This window comes from Bemisia tabaci, chromosome 9 (assembly GCF_918797505.1).
Source record: "Bemisia tabaci chromosome 9, PGI_BMITA_v3".
Taxonomy (NCBI): Eukaryota; Metazoa; Arthropoda; class Insecta; order Hemiptera; family Aleyrodidae; genus Bemisia; species Bemisia tabaci.
The window spans coordinates 23,736,177-23,753,924 of NC_092801.1; the positions used below are offsets into that span (position 1 = coordinate 23,736,177).

General features: G+C 40.0%; 1 protein-coding gene across 1 annotated transcript in view; it reads left to right on the forward strand.

Moving 5' to 3' along the window:
* The first annotated feature begins 3,190 nt into the window (after window positions 1-3,190).
* Window positions 3,191-17,748, forward strand: part of LOC109039244 (uncharacterized) — a 64,909-nt gene continuing 50,351 nt past the window's right edge. The window contains exon 1 of the mRNA XM_019054656.2: window positions 3,191-3,604. Within this exon, the coding sequence (XP_018910201.2) occupies window positions 3,567-3,604 (38 nt within the window). The 5' untranslated portion in view covers window positions 3,191-3,566. The remainder of the gene's footprint in view (window positions 3,605-17,748) is intronic.

Consider the following 17,748-nt stretch of genomic DNA (forward strand, 5'->3'; position numbering starts at 1 on the left):
GGAAGTTTGGCAACGCCTGAAGGCTCATACGGCGTTCTTCCTTAGTACGGTAGAATAAATGTACCTCTCATTACGGGTAAAATTACACGAAAATCACGTCGGGATTGGAGTGGTTGGAGTAATAAATTGGAGTGGAGTGGATTTCAGACTTTTTTCGTGTGCCCAACTTGATTTTCGCGCGAATTTATCCTTGAAAAGTATTCAGTTGGTTGTATCTCTTGCGTGCAACGGACCCATGAGAAGCCAAAAAAACCTTATAAAAAAGAGTTTGCCGGAAAATGCTTATTTTTCGATTTTTTTAAACACGTTAGGTTCATTAAACAACTGACTTTTTTGCTCCTCAACTTACACAACCGCACACGCACATGCAATACTGCCGTACTAAGGAAAAACGCCGTATGAGCCTTCAGGCGTTGCCGCAAATTTCCCCTGGCAAATCACTAATTTTTAGGAACATTTTTGAATGTTTGTCTATCAATTTCTCAGATATTTTTGTTTGTGATTTGATCAATAACGTCTGAAAATTTCAAGGGAAAACACTCTGAATTATCCTCAAAAATAAACATTTTATCGAAGGAACTTTGGCAACCCTTACTGGAAAAAAACACATTGGATCTAGAGTCCAGACTCTTGAAAACATCGACAAGAAAAATACTCTTGATTCAATCGGATATTTGCTTAAATCAAGAACCAAGCCTCTTAATTTGAGCGGATTTCCTTTCGATCCAAGCAAAAATCTGATTGAATCAAGAGTATTTTTTCTTGTCAATGTTTTCAAGAGTCTGGACTCTAGATCCAATGTGTTTTTTTTTCCAGTGCTCGAATGTTCATGCGGCGTTCTACCTTAGCACAGCAGAATGCGATAAGCATGGCAGGTATTTTTTTAGCTTCAGAGGAAGACGACAGGGACGTTGACGACTTGACGAGACGTTCCTATGCGCTGCCTCCGTTGAAGGGGGAGGGGGTGACTTTTCGTTGAAAACGGAGGAGGGTGACGAGATCGGCTAATTTATGAACACTGTTTACGTGAAATACCTTGTGGTGTACCCATCTCAATGCGGGGGTGAATGGACTGTGGGTTTTTTGGCGGGAAAAATAGACTCTGGAAAATGCCACGCACACCGGCGAGGAGGTAGCATACAGACATACTGCCGTGCTAAGGGAAAACGCCGTATGAGCCTTCAGGCGTTGCCAAATTTCCTTTGGTAAATCACGAATTTTCGGGAAAATTTGTAAATATCTTTCTTCCAATTTTTCAAATAATTTTGTTCGCAATTTCACCGAAATTTTCTGAAAATTTCAAGGAAAAATATCCTCGGCTTTCTTCAAAAATAATCATTTTATCGAAGGAAAGGCACTCTTGAATGTTCATACCGCGTTTTTCCTTAGCACGGCAGCATGGTCTATATGATATCAGCTGAGTTTATATTCGACTTTTTCGTGAGCACAGGAGCATAGTGATGGACCGACAAATTTTCTCGCATCATACACAGTTAAACATTTTCGCGTTCATTGTCACTTCGGGTAACTTGGAGTTATTTTTTTTTCGATCAGATCAACCAAAAGAACTTGGTTGATCGACCACATTTTTGGTTACATCGACCGAAACCGTAGGTTACTCTGAGACATTTTGGAAATGAATGTGTCTTGCTGAACTGATGTTTCTCTCAATGTCACTCAGAGGTTGCGACTAGCGGGCAGGTAGCGAGCGTACTGAACTATCATTAATGCGATCCCGGTTCGATCCTGGCGGCACAAACGATATTGCAAATTTTCAACCCAAAGATTTGGTCAATGCAACCGAAATAAAAACCAACCAAAAATTATTAACCGCACGATAAGGTTACGTTGTGCTCTACTTCCCTTAACACAAAATGTCGGCCTTCCTTCATCTTAGATATTGAATATTGACGCTCTTTTAAGGCGATGGTTCTCGGTCAAATTTGGTGTGCAAATATCAGACGTGCTACATCGAGGTATAATACTTGGGAATTCTGAAGTAACGTACTGAAATTCAGAAATTTATCGTCGATTGATCGTTCGACTATCGAATCGTCTTCGAAAAAGCTGACAATCCATCCTAATGGTGGGACTCTCATACACCATCAAATCTGTGGCATTAGCGAATTGTGGTGAGTAACACCTATTGCAATAATAATCATGGCCGGATTAAGGGGGTGGCCACATGGGCCGCGGCCCATGGCGGCAAATCTATAGGGGGCGGCAAATTTTGCAAATTTTTTAAATGTAGGTATATAGGATTTAGAAACAAAAAATACAAACGAGAAAAGGCGACAAAATCTCTAATTTTCTGAGAGTATAGTAATTTCTACTTTTGTCGTCTTTCAGTGATACAAGAGGCAGCACCTTCAATTAGTCGAGTTAAGAGAGAAACCAAACACGCAATTTAGCCTGGAACGGCGCGACTTACCTACAGAGAAATGATGACGAGGACTTGAGATGAAAAGGAAAAGCCCTCGGCGCGGCGATTGGCATGTAACACATATAAGCGCCTACAAGACTGCACGAATACTTCACGCATTGCATCAAACACAGTGCGGTCATTGCGGACAGCGTGAAACGGATAGCGCCTACATGAATGCATGAATACCTCACGCATTGCGGCAAACACAGTGCGATCAGCGTGAGACGCATAGAATACTTCACGCATTGCGTCAAACACAGTGCGGTCTGCGAGGCGCGGCGGCGGAAGTTAAAATCATTAATCCACATTTATGTTTGTTTTTACATAATATTTTCGTTCATTTCTCATGAATGGAAGGCCTTGTCCACACAGAGATAGGTTTACGAAACTCAACTTTCGAAGCTACGAAGCTAAGAGAATGAGAAAAGAATAAAATATGCGAACAGGGGGAGGCAATGTAAGCTCTGCTAGAGTATGGCCCCCTCAAAAAAAAAAGATGTTTGATATCCGCTGTTTTTACAGATATGGCTTCACATGCAGCAAAACCATCGTACCCCCCGCGCAACCCCTCCACCACCACCATCCCCAAATCGCAAAGCCCCCGCCGCAGGAGGGGCTCCCCAAACCCCGATGACGTCATTCCCGAGCCAGGATCATATTTTCCACACTCGAGAAGATTCCGAAAATGCGTTACCGCGCCGATGCAATCAGCGGGGGGCGGGGTGGGGGTGGAAGTGGGGGTGGCGAGCCGAAATTAGCGGGGGCTGAAATGAAGGGGTCGCGGGAGGGAGGGGCGTCCCACAGCGGAGCATCGCGGACACCTGGGTAAAAAGGTAAGCGGCGCTCGCCCATCGTGGCCTGATCTGATCTTCGAGAGGGCGGTCTCGGCCCTTCAGTCCCTTTCGCCGCCAGCCGACGTCGGAAACCCGTCCCCGCGCGACACGCTCGATCCCGCTCAACAACACTTCCGGTGATCCACGCTACTTCCGGTGATCCACGCCACTTCCGGTGGTCCACGCTACTTCCGGTTTTACCGCCCGATACCCGGTCTGACTTTCCCGCGGGTTCCTCTGTGAACTTTCGATGTGTTGAGCTTTTGGCCGCTGAGATCGCGGTGGCGGATTGAGATGCGTGCTTATGAATGACCTTGGCGATGAGCGGCTCTTTACATAAATTCAGGTAATTTCTCTTACTCTAGTGCACGCTCAGATGTTGCGGAAATCAAGCAGATCATAATGGTGAAAAACGATATCCCAAGTAGTTTTCAGCGAAAAAATCGCGATTTTTTGATGCTCAGTTGCGATTTTGTTACGATAGGTATTTTGGCGATGAGACCGCTAGGATCTCCTACGTCCCCATCAATATCCCTAGTAGCAGTTTTTAACAGAAAAATCGCGATATTTTGATACTCAGCTGCGATTTTGTTACGATATTTTGGCGATGAAATCGCTAGGATCATAAACGTCCCCATCAATATCCCGAGTAGCAGTTTTCAATGGAAAAATCACGATATTTTGATTTTTAGTTGCGATTTAGTTTGATATTTTGGCGATGAGATCGCTAGGATCTTCTACGTCCCCATCAATATCCCAAGTAGCAGCTTTCAGCGGAAAATTCGCGATATTTGGATAGAAAAATGCGATTTTTTAATGATATTTTGACGATAAAATCGTTAGGATCATTACTTATACATTTTTCATCCTCTAGTGCACAATCAGATTTTCCGGAAAACGCGCAAATACGCATGGTGAATAACAAGATCCCTAGTAGCAGTTTTCAACGGAAAAATCGCGATATTTTGATATTGAGTTGCGATTTTTTTACGATACTTTGGCAATGAGATCGCAAGGATCGTTACTCATACCTTTCTCATACTTTAGGGCACGCTCGGATTTACCGGGACGCAGATCCGTAGGGTGAAAAACAATATCCCGAGAAGCAGTTTTCAACAGAAAAATCGCGACATTTTGATGTAACTGTTCTTACGTAACTGCATTTCAATATTGCCAACTTTTTGCTCGCGAATTGTAATTTTACCAGAACAATCTTGGGCATTTTGAATTGAAAATTTCACAGACTTTTCCTCTGATCTTATGCAAGGACAATTTATGGATCTTAGGAACATTTTGGACAACAATTTCTCCGCTTTATTTTTGTAAAAAATTTTGTTAAAAAAATTGTTTTAATCAATTTTGCAACATTGGAATGCAGTTACGTTTCATCGTGCGGGGAACGAATTCGAGCCCCAACTAGATTGGTGCACTAAAGTTAATCGAATAAATCATACCAAGAAAAAGGATTTCTCCGACGATTTTAGTCACGCTGAGGGAAGCACTTGTTGCGTCAAGAAAGTTCTTATCTCCTTCTTGACGCAATGTACATTTTCCTGGCCGAAATAGCGTGACCCGAAACAGCCGTACAGAAATCTATTTCCGTATGATTAGAACCCCGATTTTCTAAATATGAATAGGTAAAGATGATGAGTTACAGCTTCATTTTTAAATTTTTAAATACAAAAAACTAGGAGGTTGGTGATTTTGAATAGAATGTGCTTCGAAGCAAGTTCCATGAAGAGTTGATCAAAAAATTTCAACATTCAATTTCGCAATACCAGTTCGAATAGTTTCTGGAATCATGAAACTGAAGATTAAAACTTTGAAATTTGATTTTTCGATATCCGACCTTAATTCATCGAAGATTTTGTTTCATTGTGCGATTCATGTTTGATACAGGGTGCATTTTAGTATGCATGCTAGAACATATTATATTTTTTATTCGGATTTTGCTTTGAGCGAAACTTGAAACCAACCGAAGCCATTATCTAACCTCAGAATCTCTTTACCAGTTATTAGCAAACTCACTCGAGTAGAGATTAAGCTGATACTAAGACAGTCACTGAATATGCAATGCCTGATATCTTAAATACTTTACCGCATTATAAAAAAATTAAAATACAAACGATGATTATACTTACATTGTACATAATTTGAAAAAAAACTCCCCGATCACAAACAGCTCTTCACGAAAATTAAATAGACATTGCACTGGTGTGAGTATAGTTTCTTCACTTTTATATGAATTATATATGCACTGGAAAATAATAAATTTTATCTAGAGTCCAGACTCTTCAAAACATTGACAACACTGAAAAAAAAAAGCCGTCCTTACGGGCTATATAGGCATACCGTTCGCGTTCCGGGTTCAGAGGCCGAAAGTTCCGGGCGTAGAACCCGGAGCAATCGAAGCTTCTGGCTCCACCCTACGGAACTTTCAGCCTCTGAACCCGGAACGCGAACGGTATGCCTATATAGCCCGTAAGGACGGCTCCCACGGCCGGAGTTTTTTTATCAGTGAAGAAAAAGGACTCTTGATTCAATCAGATTTAAGGTTAAATCAAAAGGAAATCCGATCAAATTAAGAGGCTTGGTTCTTGATTTAAGCTTAAATCTGATTGAATCAAGAGTATTTTTTTTTGTCGATGTTTTTAAGAGTCTGGGCTCTAGATCCAATGTGTGTTGGCCAAAATACGTCCACAATCTTAGACGTAGGTACACGGGAAGATGAAACGATACTGCTGACGGCCTTATTTTCTTAATATCGAAGTAGAAAGTTCACTCGCTCATTTTCTAATAATCCGGATTGATTTTTCATTTTTTCTTCGCATTTTTATCGAGGAAGCATCTCGTTTTGTTTGTCTTCCTTGCACATAGCCGTGGGCGTAACTTGGCGAACTTAGAGACGAAGCGGGTCACGGCACAATGACGTCAGTTTTGCGAGTTTCTTTTACAAATTTGCAATGGTCGTTTGGCGAAAACGACACCTATAAATCTAAAATGACGAACTTCAGCAGTGGAGGAGAGAATTCAGCGTTTTCGGCGTGCGCGGGAGAGAGAATTGTTTTTTCAAAGAGATTTGAGAGTGAATTATAATTTATTCATGATTCACTTAAGTATCAATCATTGAAGCTTGAATAAAAAAAGACCGAGTAACATCAAAATCACATCAGAGTTTGCTATCATTTATCGCGAAACGAAAGTTTTAAGGGACCCAAGACATACTCCTCGGATAGATAACAATAATTGAGGGGCTTGGAGGCGCATAAGTGCAGTTTTTGAAAAATTTGAGTAATTAATGATTTCAAGCTACAATAGCCGTAATGTATGTTCTGTGAAAAATTCGCTCCCAAATTCCAATTTTTTAGCATCAAAAAGTCAGTTTGAACTTTCTTGCCGCCGTAAGGATCCTGGTAAATTCGAAACTTCGAAAACCTATTTCTTAAAATAGCAAAAACTGCACTTATGCGCCTTGTCTTCCAAGCCCCGCAATTATTGTTGCACAAAGAGCGCCCTCGAACTTGCATAGTACATTCGAGGCAAAACAGTAAAGAAACCTCAGGTGGAAAAGTTAGATCTACTCATTTTAATAATTTGTAGAATTCAGGGACCAGCCTGTAAATATTTCAAGTTATTCTATAAATTGAAGAGAATCATTACCATTGTTCCTCCATAATAGCCTTAACATTCATACCCTCTTCGTCTCAATTTTACTCCGTCTGAATTTACAAGAAGAAACCGCCCTAGTGCGAATCAGGATATGGCTGCGAAGTTTTGGTCTCACAATCAGTTCCGGATTAAATCAGTTTTAATTATCAATATGGATCCTGGTGGATTATCAATCTCTTATCATATAATTTCAAAGCATGTACGTTCCTCTCTAAGGCCTTGTCCACACGAGCGCGGTTCGCGGAACTTAGTTCGAGGGACTGTTCCCGGAACAAGTTTTTAGCTGAGCTAAAACTTATTCCTCCAAAACTCGGAATTTCCCCCGTACCGAGCTTCTGCATGTGTTTCCTTTAATGTGAATTTTTTTTTGTTTTTTACGTCCTTTACATATCTTGACATTTATTTTTGTTACTTTGGCGGCCGTAGTAATCTACTATTTTGCAATAATTGTATAGTTTAATTGAAGTTCCAGTTCCAGTTCGGGTGAACTCGTGTGGACAGCATGCCTCGTTTTAAGGAACAAGTTCCGGGAACTGAGCAGTTCGAGGAATAAGTTCCGCGAACTGCGCTCGTGTGGACACGGCTTAAAGAAAAAATTCCCATACGTGGAAAGGGAGTTATTCTGAATCTAGAATGAAGATGAAAATGAAGCTCTAAAGATCTTGCATTGCGTCAATGCTGTACGGGTTTCAAAGAAAATGACATTTGTAATCTGTTGGACGAAGTAAAATTGGACGTATTTTTACCAAACGGAACTAAGTGCATTAAGACATGAGCCCTGAAACCCATGAGAATATCTGCATAACAGGGCTCGCGTCTTATTGCACATAGTTCCGTTTGGTAGAAATACGTCCAATTGATTCGAACGCTCTTTAATTTTTACATTAATATAAATGCGTAGTATCTATCTAAAATTTTATTGATTTTAGCATGTAATCCATAGACAAATCAGTGAAACAGTCAGAGATACCCAACAGTTTGCGGTTAATTTTTTTGAAACTTTTCTTCATAAAGTTGCGTGGAAACTGACCCAGATGATTTTCCCTTAACAACATTTACTTAAGTACATAACTCCTCACAACTTTAGAGGAACTTCGTTCAATGATACTCCCTCCTCTTCCAAATGAAGAACGTGAAACATTGAACCAATATGCTTGACTTTCTACGCTAATTTTCGTTCCCTTAAAACCCCGCACAGCCGCACAGTGGATCGAGTCAATAGGAGAGGTCGCGGACAAAATTTAGAAACTTTAAACGCTTATAACTCCGTTTATACAAAACTTCGAAGTTCTGAAAGTGGCTCCATTGGTTTTCTCGTGAAATTTTCTTCAAGAAGCACCTCTTAAAGTTTAAAATGTGGCGATATAAACATAAAAATTTGTAGTTTTACTCAAAAATTTCATGTCCGGCCTCTCTAATTGACTCAAACCACTCTGCCGTCCTAAGGAAAAACGCAGTATGAACATACAAAAGTTGTCGAGTTTCCTTCAATTAAATGTTTATTTTTGAGGAAAGTTATGATTATTTTTCCTTGAAATTCTCTAGGACTAAAGGAGAAATTGCAAACGAAATTATCTGCAAAATTGGAAGGAAAATGTTCTCAAGTTTAGCAGGAAATTCGTGTTTTATCAAAAGAAATTTGGCAACGCCTGAAGGCTCATACGGCGTTTTTCCTTAGCACGGCAGCACTGTGAGCCGTATAAAAAAGAGGATCATTTCCTGATTCTGTACAAGTCCGCACCGTGTATGCAGTCTTATCGCCATTTTCTATGCCCTGAGGTTTTATTTGTCTCGTGAACACTGTGAGCAAGTCAATGAACTAAATTCGCCAAAACGTTGATAATCAGGTTGACGTTAAACGCAAGGACGTTAATTCCCGGCTCGCAAACTGAGAATATAGAGATTAAACCGGAAAATAGCGTGTGCTCGACGTAAAGCCGATCATTCAAGACTTTATGTCTCGTGTCTCACTTAAAGCGACAAATTGCGCAGGTCAAGGTCCTCGGTCAATCTTGGCATTGCCGAAATGGAGATGTTACATGTGTGAGAAAGCGATTTGACTGTTGATTCTTATCTAAAAGTTCGCGAGAAACACGATGTGGCTACTGGTTTTCTCTGAAATCAACTCCAAAATTCAAACAAAACTCTCAAGTTGAAGCCAAAATGGAGGGGATATCCCACGCTATCCTGAGAGTCCACGTCTACATCAAGACGAACTCTCGATGCAAAGATAGAGAGCAAATACAATAGCAGTGATGCCGTGTTTTCAATTTTAGAGTCCCCAAATAAAGTGGCAGCCCTGTCAATGTACTTGCTTCCTATCTTTGCATGGAGAGTTCGTCTTGATGTAGAGGTGGACTCTCAAGATAGCTTGGGATATCCCTTCCATTTTGGCTTCAACTTAAGAGCTTTTTTGAGCTTGGGAGATAATTTCAGAGAAAACCAGTGGCACCATCGTGTTTCTCGCGAACTTTTACATCTGAATCAACAGTCAAATCGCAAATTCCTCACACATGCAACATCTCCATTTAATGCTTTTCCGGGCTCATCTCAATGTGTGGTTACGCCCTTATGTCAGCTGAGCGACGATTTAATTGGGTTGATTCGCAGAGATCCTTCAAGCCTGGAGATGCACAGAACCAGTGGCGTGGCGTGCTTTGCGATTTATCGATACTTCCCCATTTGAAGTTGTGGCAAATAATCGATTCTTAAGGTGTTCGCTGCGAACACCCTGTTTATCGATACTTCTCTACAGGTTAAAATGACAGATCCATCGATATATCACAAAGCACGCAACGCCACTGCACAGAACAATAAATTTCTCGGAGGAGGTGGCTGTAACCACAACGTGAAGGCATATATGAAGGCTATTTTAGGAAACACCCCCATTGACAAGCTGGACAAATCAACTCGCGGTGTTGAAAGCGCGGGAAAGTTATTCATGCCGCGAAGTCGAGTTTTTCGATGAGAAAAAACTTTTGTAAAAATGTATTCATCGCAGTGGCCATTCATCTGTTGATAGCACGCAAATTGCACAAAACTAATTAAAGTTTCGAATGCTGTAAATCAGTAGCGGACGTCAAAACTGCGGTGACTCTATTGATTGCGATTCAGAAGTTCAGCGCCTACAAATAGAGCCGTGCCCTGTTAGGATGAAACGCCTTAACAGCACTCTCAAGTTGCCGGATTCCCTCTATTGAAATGAAAATTGTTGGGGGAAATTGTGAATTTTTTTCTTTGAATATTTCGAGGGATTTTCTCAGATACATTACCTGGCATTTCGATGACCAAAGTGCGAAATCACGTTTAACTCCATTGTGATGTCTCAAACTTCTGGCTTATTTCTCATTTTTCGAAGCCATATAACTTTATAATTTGAAATTCACTTATAATATTCTGCTAATATAGAGAAAAAGTGCTTTAACGAAATGACATTTTTCGATGAAAAAATAAAGTACTTATGGCAGAGATTTTGCAACGTTGCAAGCGGATAAACGTGGTTTCGTATTTTGGTCATCGATGTGTGATAACGCCAATGAAACATATTCATGAACTTTTAAAAAATAAATATTTTAGTACGTGATATTTGGCAGCGTTTGAATGTTTAAGCGGCGTTCTTCCACAGCGCATCAAAACTCAATGAATTACTTTCTCAATGAAGTGGTCTTCCACGAAATTTTCCTCATTATTTGACAAATGCATCGTACAAACCGTGCAAAAAATGGACAAAAAACGGAACAAAAAATGTTTTAAATGCAGAATTTCGACATCGGATGCAAGGTAACCAGAGTGCAAAAACTGTTTTAAAAATAACAATTTAAAAAATTATGATAATACTATCTCACTAAAATGTAGCTATATGTATGAAGAGGCTCACATCAAAGTTTTAGTGCGCTGCTGCAGTGAGAAAGAACAACTTTTGAGCATTGAATCCTGCTGTCTATATTTCTAATACTAATTTTTAAAGAAATTAACGTTTATGTTTACTTTATAGACCTACTTTCATACACATTGATTCAGCGGCTTTTTCTGACTGAACATTCAGAGAAGGCAGAACTTACATAAATGGATTATAATAATCGCTATTTTTATTTCGGAGGGTAGCGCAGAGAGTATCTTTCGTGATCTAATACAATTATGTCATAATTTTAATCCTAGCTCTTTTTATACATCAATTTATGACATTCCAATCTTTATGATTGATTGCAAGAGTGTACAAAATATAATACACTTACAAATATATTTAAGAACACCATGTTTCCACGCCGTGTACGTAAAAAACGCTACTACTGGGTGAAATCGTGGATAAAATTCCATGAAAATTCCGGAAGAAAATGTCCATGATCAGGGCCGGATTTATCTACTTGCCATCCATGGGCCTCTACTATTTTGCTGCCTCCCTCTCATTCGTTTTGAAACAACGATGAAAACCATCATGAACGTGCTAGCGGGGAAGGGGTGCATAAGACGCGTTTACTCGTGTTGAACACATTTTTTGGGAAAGCCCTGTCAACACTACTAGCAAAAGTTCACGGAACTTTGCGCGAAAGTTAGGTTTCGTAAACCTATCTCTATGTGGACAAGGCCTTCCATTCATAAGAAATGAACGAAAATATTATGAAAGAACAAACATAAATGTGGATTAATGATTTTTACTTCCGCCGCCGCGCCTCGCAGAGCGCAGTGTGTTTGACGCAATGCGTGAAGTATTCACGCAGTCTTGTAGGCGCTATGCGTCTCACGCTGATCGCACTGTATTTGCCGCAATGCATGAGGTATTCATGCATTCTTGTAGGCGCTATCCGTTTCACACTGTCCGCAATGACCGCACTGTGTATCACGCAATGCGTGAAGTATTCGTGCAGTCTTGTAGGCGCTAATATGTGTTACATGCCGATGCCGAGGGCTTCTCCTTTTCATCTCAAGTCCTCGTCATCATTTCTCTCTAGGTAAGTCGCGCCGTTCTAGGCCAAATTGTGTGTTTGGTTTCTCTCTTAACTCGGCTAATTAAAGGTGCTGTCTTTTGTATCACTGAAAGACGACAAAGTAGAAATTACTATACTTTCAGAAAATTAGAGATTTTGTCGCCTTCTCTCGTTTGTAATTTTTTTTTCTAAATCCGAATTTTTTTTATACCTACATTTAAAAAATTCTCAAAATTTGCCGCCCCCTATAGATTTGCCGTCATGGGCCGCGGCCCATGTGGCCACCCCCTCAATCCGGCCCTGTCCATGATTTTATTGAAGGAAACTCGGTTTTAACGGCGGAAATTTCACAATTGTCAAAGGTCTATAGGATGTTTATCCCTCAGAATGACAGCCGGTTAAAATTACCTGCCTTCATTCTCCGTTCAGGCTAAAATGAGCGTGCAGACCATGTATACTTCCGTAAAATGCAGAGAGACAATGGAACAAGTCGTTTCTAAAAGGAGACAAGTTCATTTTTCAAATGAGCTCCGGAATTCTAGTATTATTATGTCGCCAAGGGTTCATCGGAAAAGGCACTTGCCCTCTTGTACAAAAAACTCGCTCAATTAGGTTAAGAGGCCTCTTCAATATGTATTTTTTCAGGCGTCGAGTCTCAGCTAAATTCGATGAAAACTCAATTCATCACGCGCCGTAATGTTTCCTTTTTTACGCGAAACGCGCTCCAGACTTGAGATTAAGGTACTATTTATACCGCGATGGTAGAGATTAATAAAAACGAGGGTGCGTCTACTACGAGAGAAAGATTGCTGGTAAGTATACAGCGTGAAGGGGTGGTGATCCATTTACAGATTTAAAATAGAGGTGTTCCTCTTAATCTGTCTCGTCTTAAGCTGATTAAATTTGTTTTGTTGCTTCTTGTTTTGTTATTTTCTTTTCGCCGGCTGCTTTTAAGGTACGAATTGCTTGTTTCTCGTATGGAAAGTTTAACAAACCGAAACTTTGCGAGTTCCTTGATATTTTGTAAATAAAATAAATGATTTTTTTTTTTTTTTAGAATTCCTTCTAATTTTTTGTCGCTTTCCTCGGAACATTCTTGTCAAATTTCAGTTTTTTTCCATAATTGTTTCTTTTATTTTAAAAAATGTAAGTACTAAAAGAGTTAATAATATCAAAACCCCTCAATTAAGATACATGTTTTTGAATTTGCACTGCCGATACTCCCTACATTTTCGCCTGCAACACTTCAGCTGTGCTATTAGTCCTTGACGCTGGTCGCAGAGCAAAAGGTCTAATTAAATAATGAATCACAAATCTGCTTTGAAGACACGGCTCTCCTCCCTAAATACTTACGGCTTTATAATATTTATCAATTCTTCAACTAGCAGGGCCGGATTAAGGGGGTGGCCACATGGGCCGCGGCTCATGGCGGCAAATCTATAAGGGGCGGCAAATTTTGCAATTTTTTTAAATGTAGGTATGAAAAAATCGGATTTAGAAAAAAAAATTACAAACGAGAAAAGGCGACAAAATCTCTCATTTCCTGAGAGCACAGTAATTTCTAATTTTGTCGTCTTTCAGTGATACAAGAGACAGCACCTTTAATTAGTCGAGTTAAGAAAGAGAAACGAGCACGAAATTTGGCCTGGAACGGCGCAACTTAGAGAGAAATGATGACGAGGACTTGAGATGAAAAGGAGAAGCCCTCGGCGCGGCAATCGGCATGTAACACATATTAGCGCCTACAAGACTGCACGAATACTTCACGCATTGCATCAAAAAGAGTGCGGTCATTGCGCGGACGGCGTGAAACGGATAGTGCCTACAAGAATGCATGAATACCTCACGCATTGCGTCAAACACAGTGCGGTCTGCGAGGCGCGGCGGCGGAAGTTAAAATCATTAATCCACATTTATGTTCGTTCTTTCACAATTTTTTCGTTCATTTCCTATGAGTGGAAGGCCTTGTCCACACAGAGATAGGTTTACGAAACTTAACTTTCGCGCAAAGTTCCGTGAACTTTTGCTATAGTAGTGTTGACGGGGCTTTCCCAAAAAATGTGTTCAACACAAGTAAACGCGTCTTATGTACCCCTCCCCCGCTGGCACGTACATTTGATGGTTTTTATTGATGTTTCAAAACGAATGAGGACGGGCGGCAAAATACAGGCGGCCCATGGGCGGCAAGTAGGTAAATCCGGCTCTGTCAACTAGAAAACGCACACTTTTACTTCTAAAATCATTAATTGATGTTTTCTCCAGGAATTCGAAGTATATCAGGCCATCGGTCAAATTAATAATTACACAAACTAGCATTGCACATAAAATTTGAGCCTAAGGTTGCGTTCACTTCAAATTTTCCAAAGTGTTTTAACAGAAGAAGATCAAGCAATTTAATTATTTTTTATAAACAATCTGGTACAGCACTGATTGCAAAACTTGAAATTAATTTCGAAATAAGTAGCTGAAAATACTAATTAAGAAATCAACAGATATTTTACGGCTATAAAGTTCTTTTCGGCATTAAACAGCATCAAAGCAAAAAATAGTATTCTTTTGAGGGAGGGGAAATGGGAGTCTTTCTCCACAAAAAAAAAAATTGATCTTAATTTCTCTCTGTAAATTATTTTTATTTTTTTCTTCAAAATCTTTTTAAAAAAAAAAAAAAACATTTTTTTATACATTTTCTTCAAAATCTTCGATTAATTCATGCAGTGGACCTTGTCTCTACGGGATGTTTTCATGGGATTTGTCCCAAGTTGAAATCGCATGGAATGAAACTTCCGGGATTTTTCCTAGTTACCATCTCCACGGGCTGAGGCTCATACAGTCCTGCGATAAGTATGCGCGGGAAGATCAGTTAGTAAAAATCGAGTATTTAACCGATATTAAAATAATAAGTGAACACGATTGACAATTGGACACATCATTTTAACTAGACAGACACGAACAATGGAGGAAACAAAAAAATATCGCACAATTTGCTTTTACTTCCTCTTCCTCTTTCAGTTGGTCTTAGGAGTACAAGAACCACACTTGGCACTAGGAAAAATATTGAAAATAAAAATAAAAATATATTAGGCAAATTTGCAATGAAAATCGCCTGCCAAATGCGGGTTATGCAACCGGCAATGATCCTGCACGGCTGGTTGCATACCCTACATCTCACAGGAGCACTTTGATGGGGGGGGGGGGGGTAGTGTACCCTGGGGGGAAAGGGGACAGGATTACATAAATTAAAGCTAGTAAAACTTGTGAACTCCATGTATTCTAAATACGGGTGAGAAAAGGCCCCGGTTGACAATTCGTGTATGTAAAAACTGTTGATAAAGCTAGAGTTATAACTCAATATTTTTCTCAACTTCTTAGAGGGATTTTTTTCTGGGACAAATCCCGTAAATTAGGCCGTATTAATAAAAGGGTACTTAAAAACTATTATTGGACACCGCTAATATAGTGATATTAATTAACCATAGGCTGAGGCTTAATGAATCTATGAAAAGGACTTCTGCTGCTGGTGAAAATTCGTATAAAGCGACTTGCGTTAATGATCGATTATCGATATTTCCCCATTTGAAGCTGTGGTAATGAATCTATATTTAAGGTGTTCGTTGGGACCACCCTGTTTATCGATCCTTTCTCATAGGTTTAAATGGTAGATCAATCGATATATCGCAAGGCAGCGACTATCCCAACCACCACACGGAAAACTCCCCCACCGGGTGGGAGGCCCGTGACTACCGGTAGGAAGTGCAAATACGGCACTTTGTATTAGAAAAGTCGCACACTTGTTAAGCCATTAAACTGTTTACCTACATGACCGGCAAACGCACGGCTGGTGGGTGGGCGATGCCCATCGGTCTGGAATTAAACCGCGTATCAAGTTCAAGTAGGGATACTTCAAACTTAGAATCGATATGTCACACGACGTTGTCAATTTACTGTCGGAGTCGTGTCGAGGTGGATGAGAGACGAATTATTTCGGAATGGGTCTATCCAAAGTGGCATGAAACGTGAGAGGGAAATGAGAGATTGGAAATTTGAGTGAAATATTTCATGAAATTTCACGAGGCTGTGAAATATTTCAGGAAATTTCACGCGGCTGTGAAATATTTCATGTTTCTCAGGGGCTATAGTATGCAACCCGCACTTAAACACACAAAAAAAGAAGAAAGTCAGAATTTTTACATTTTCCAAAGCCTGGAAAGGAACCGGTATTGTTAATATCTTCATAAATTTCTGAAATTTCATTAAATATTTCACGTGAAATTTCAATATTTTATATTTCCATGAAATTTTGCCATCCTGGGTCTATTTAGAGCCGTATTCAGAGTTTTTGGGCACACAGAGTTGTGCCCTTTTTTATTCATAGACCCTCCGTCTCCCTTCTTGAGTGTGAGTGAGTCTTCTCTTCCGTGAGACACCCTGTAAATCCCTTAAATAATACAGGTAACGCTGGTCTAACGCCTTACCCCCTTAAATGAGAGGAAAACTCATAATTTAGTGATAAATAGTGTCATGACCAATTGGCACCGTTTGAAGCATCACAAGAATTTTAAGAACAGTATATTTCAATAAATACTCATATTGTTGACGGACTCAGGTGCTGTGAAGAATAGAAAAGAAAAAAGGGAATAAAGAATACAAATTTTGGACAATTTTCGGGAGAAATTAATTCAAAAATTAGTTTTTTCATGTTTATTTTAGATCATTTTATCCTCGCTATCTTTGAGAGTTAGGTAAGTGTTTCCTTTACCTTCAAAGATGAGGACTGTAGACAGTTTTTTCGCTCCCTTGAAAAATTGGGTTTTAAGAGATATGTGGTTGCGGTCTTTCACCATCGATATACTCCTCAATTGTTTTGCTCATGCAGTGTAGCACACGCTTAGTGCATTAGTCAAATGTCGAGTTCGGAAAGCAGCTCAGATTGTTAATTTTGCGTTAATTGCACCCGCGATCTATAACGACTGCCGTGAGCAGACGTCAGATTCGCCTTCAAATCAAGCGCATGCAACCCAACCCACCGGGGAGTTAAAATAGTTGCATGTTAGGTCCGAACCCAACTTCAAATCATCTACCATTGTTTGACACTCCGTACATATTCAAATGCCGAGTTTGTCTTTTGGAATGGCATCTCAGTTGGCTTAAATTGCGTGATCCGTGATATTTTTAAGAATTATTTCTCCTCCACCTTCAAAGATGAGGAATAAGGGCAGTTTTATTTTTGCTTTCCTAAAAATTCGGATTCTCCGAGAACCGAGATGCAACTGATACAAGGTTGTGCGAACTATCACCGTCGCTGTATTTTACAAATAGCATTGTAAAAACAAAAACTCTTTTTTCTTATCTTAGTATTCACCAAATATGAGCTGTTTTTTGTGTGCACGTTTGTTTCGATTTTCTTCCTGCTTGGTCCTTTCATTAACAAATCAGAAAACGCCATTGAAAATCCCTGGGAAATTTAAATTGGGCGTATTTATGCTAAATGGAACTATATGCAAGTGGAAAGATAGGGTGTGCTCGTTAGTTGAGGGCCATAAGAATGAATGGAGATTCTAAAGCGCCAGTGACGTCAGCGGCAACGAAGCCGTCTCCGGTGTCGCTCTCGCTCGGCGTTAACTCATGAGCCCTGTCCACAACGCTTTTGTCACATGTTCACGGCTCACGAGTTAGCGCTCAGTTCCTTTTGATTTAATGTCAAATCCCGTTTTTCCATTGTCTCAAAAGGACTGTCCACTTTAACATTGTTTCCAATGCAGCTTCCACGAGCGCACCCCATCTTTCCACTTGCACATAGTTCCATTTAGCATTAATACGTCTAATTACATCTTCGATTGCACCGGTCTTTGACCTATTGGTATAAAGTTTCAATCTATCGATTTCCGACCTATAGGTC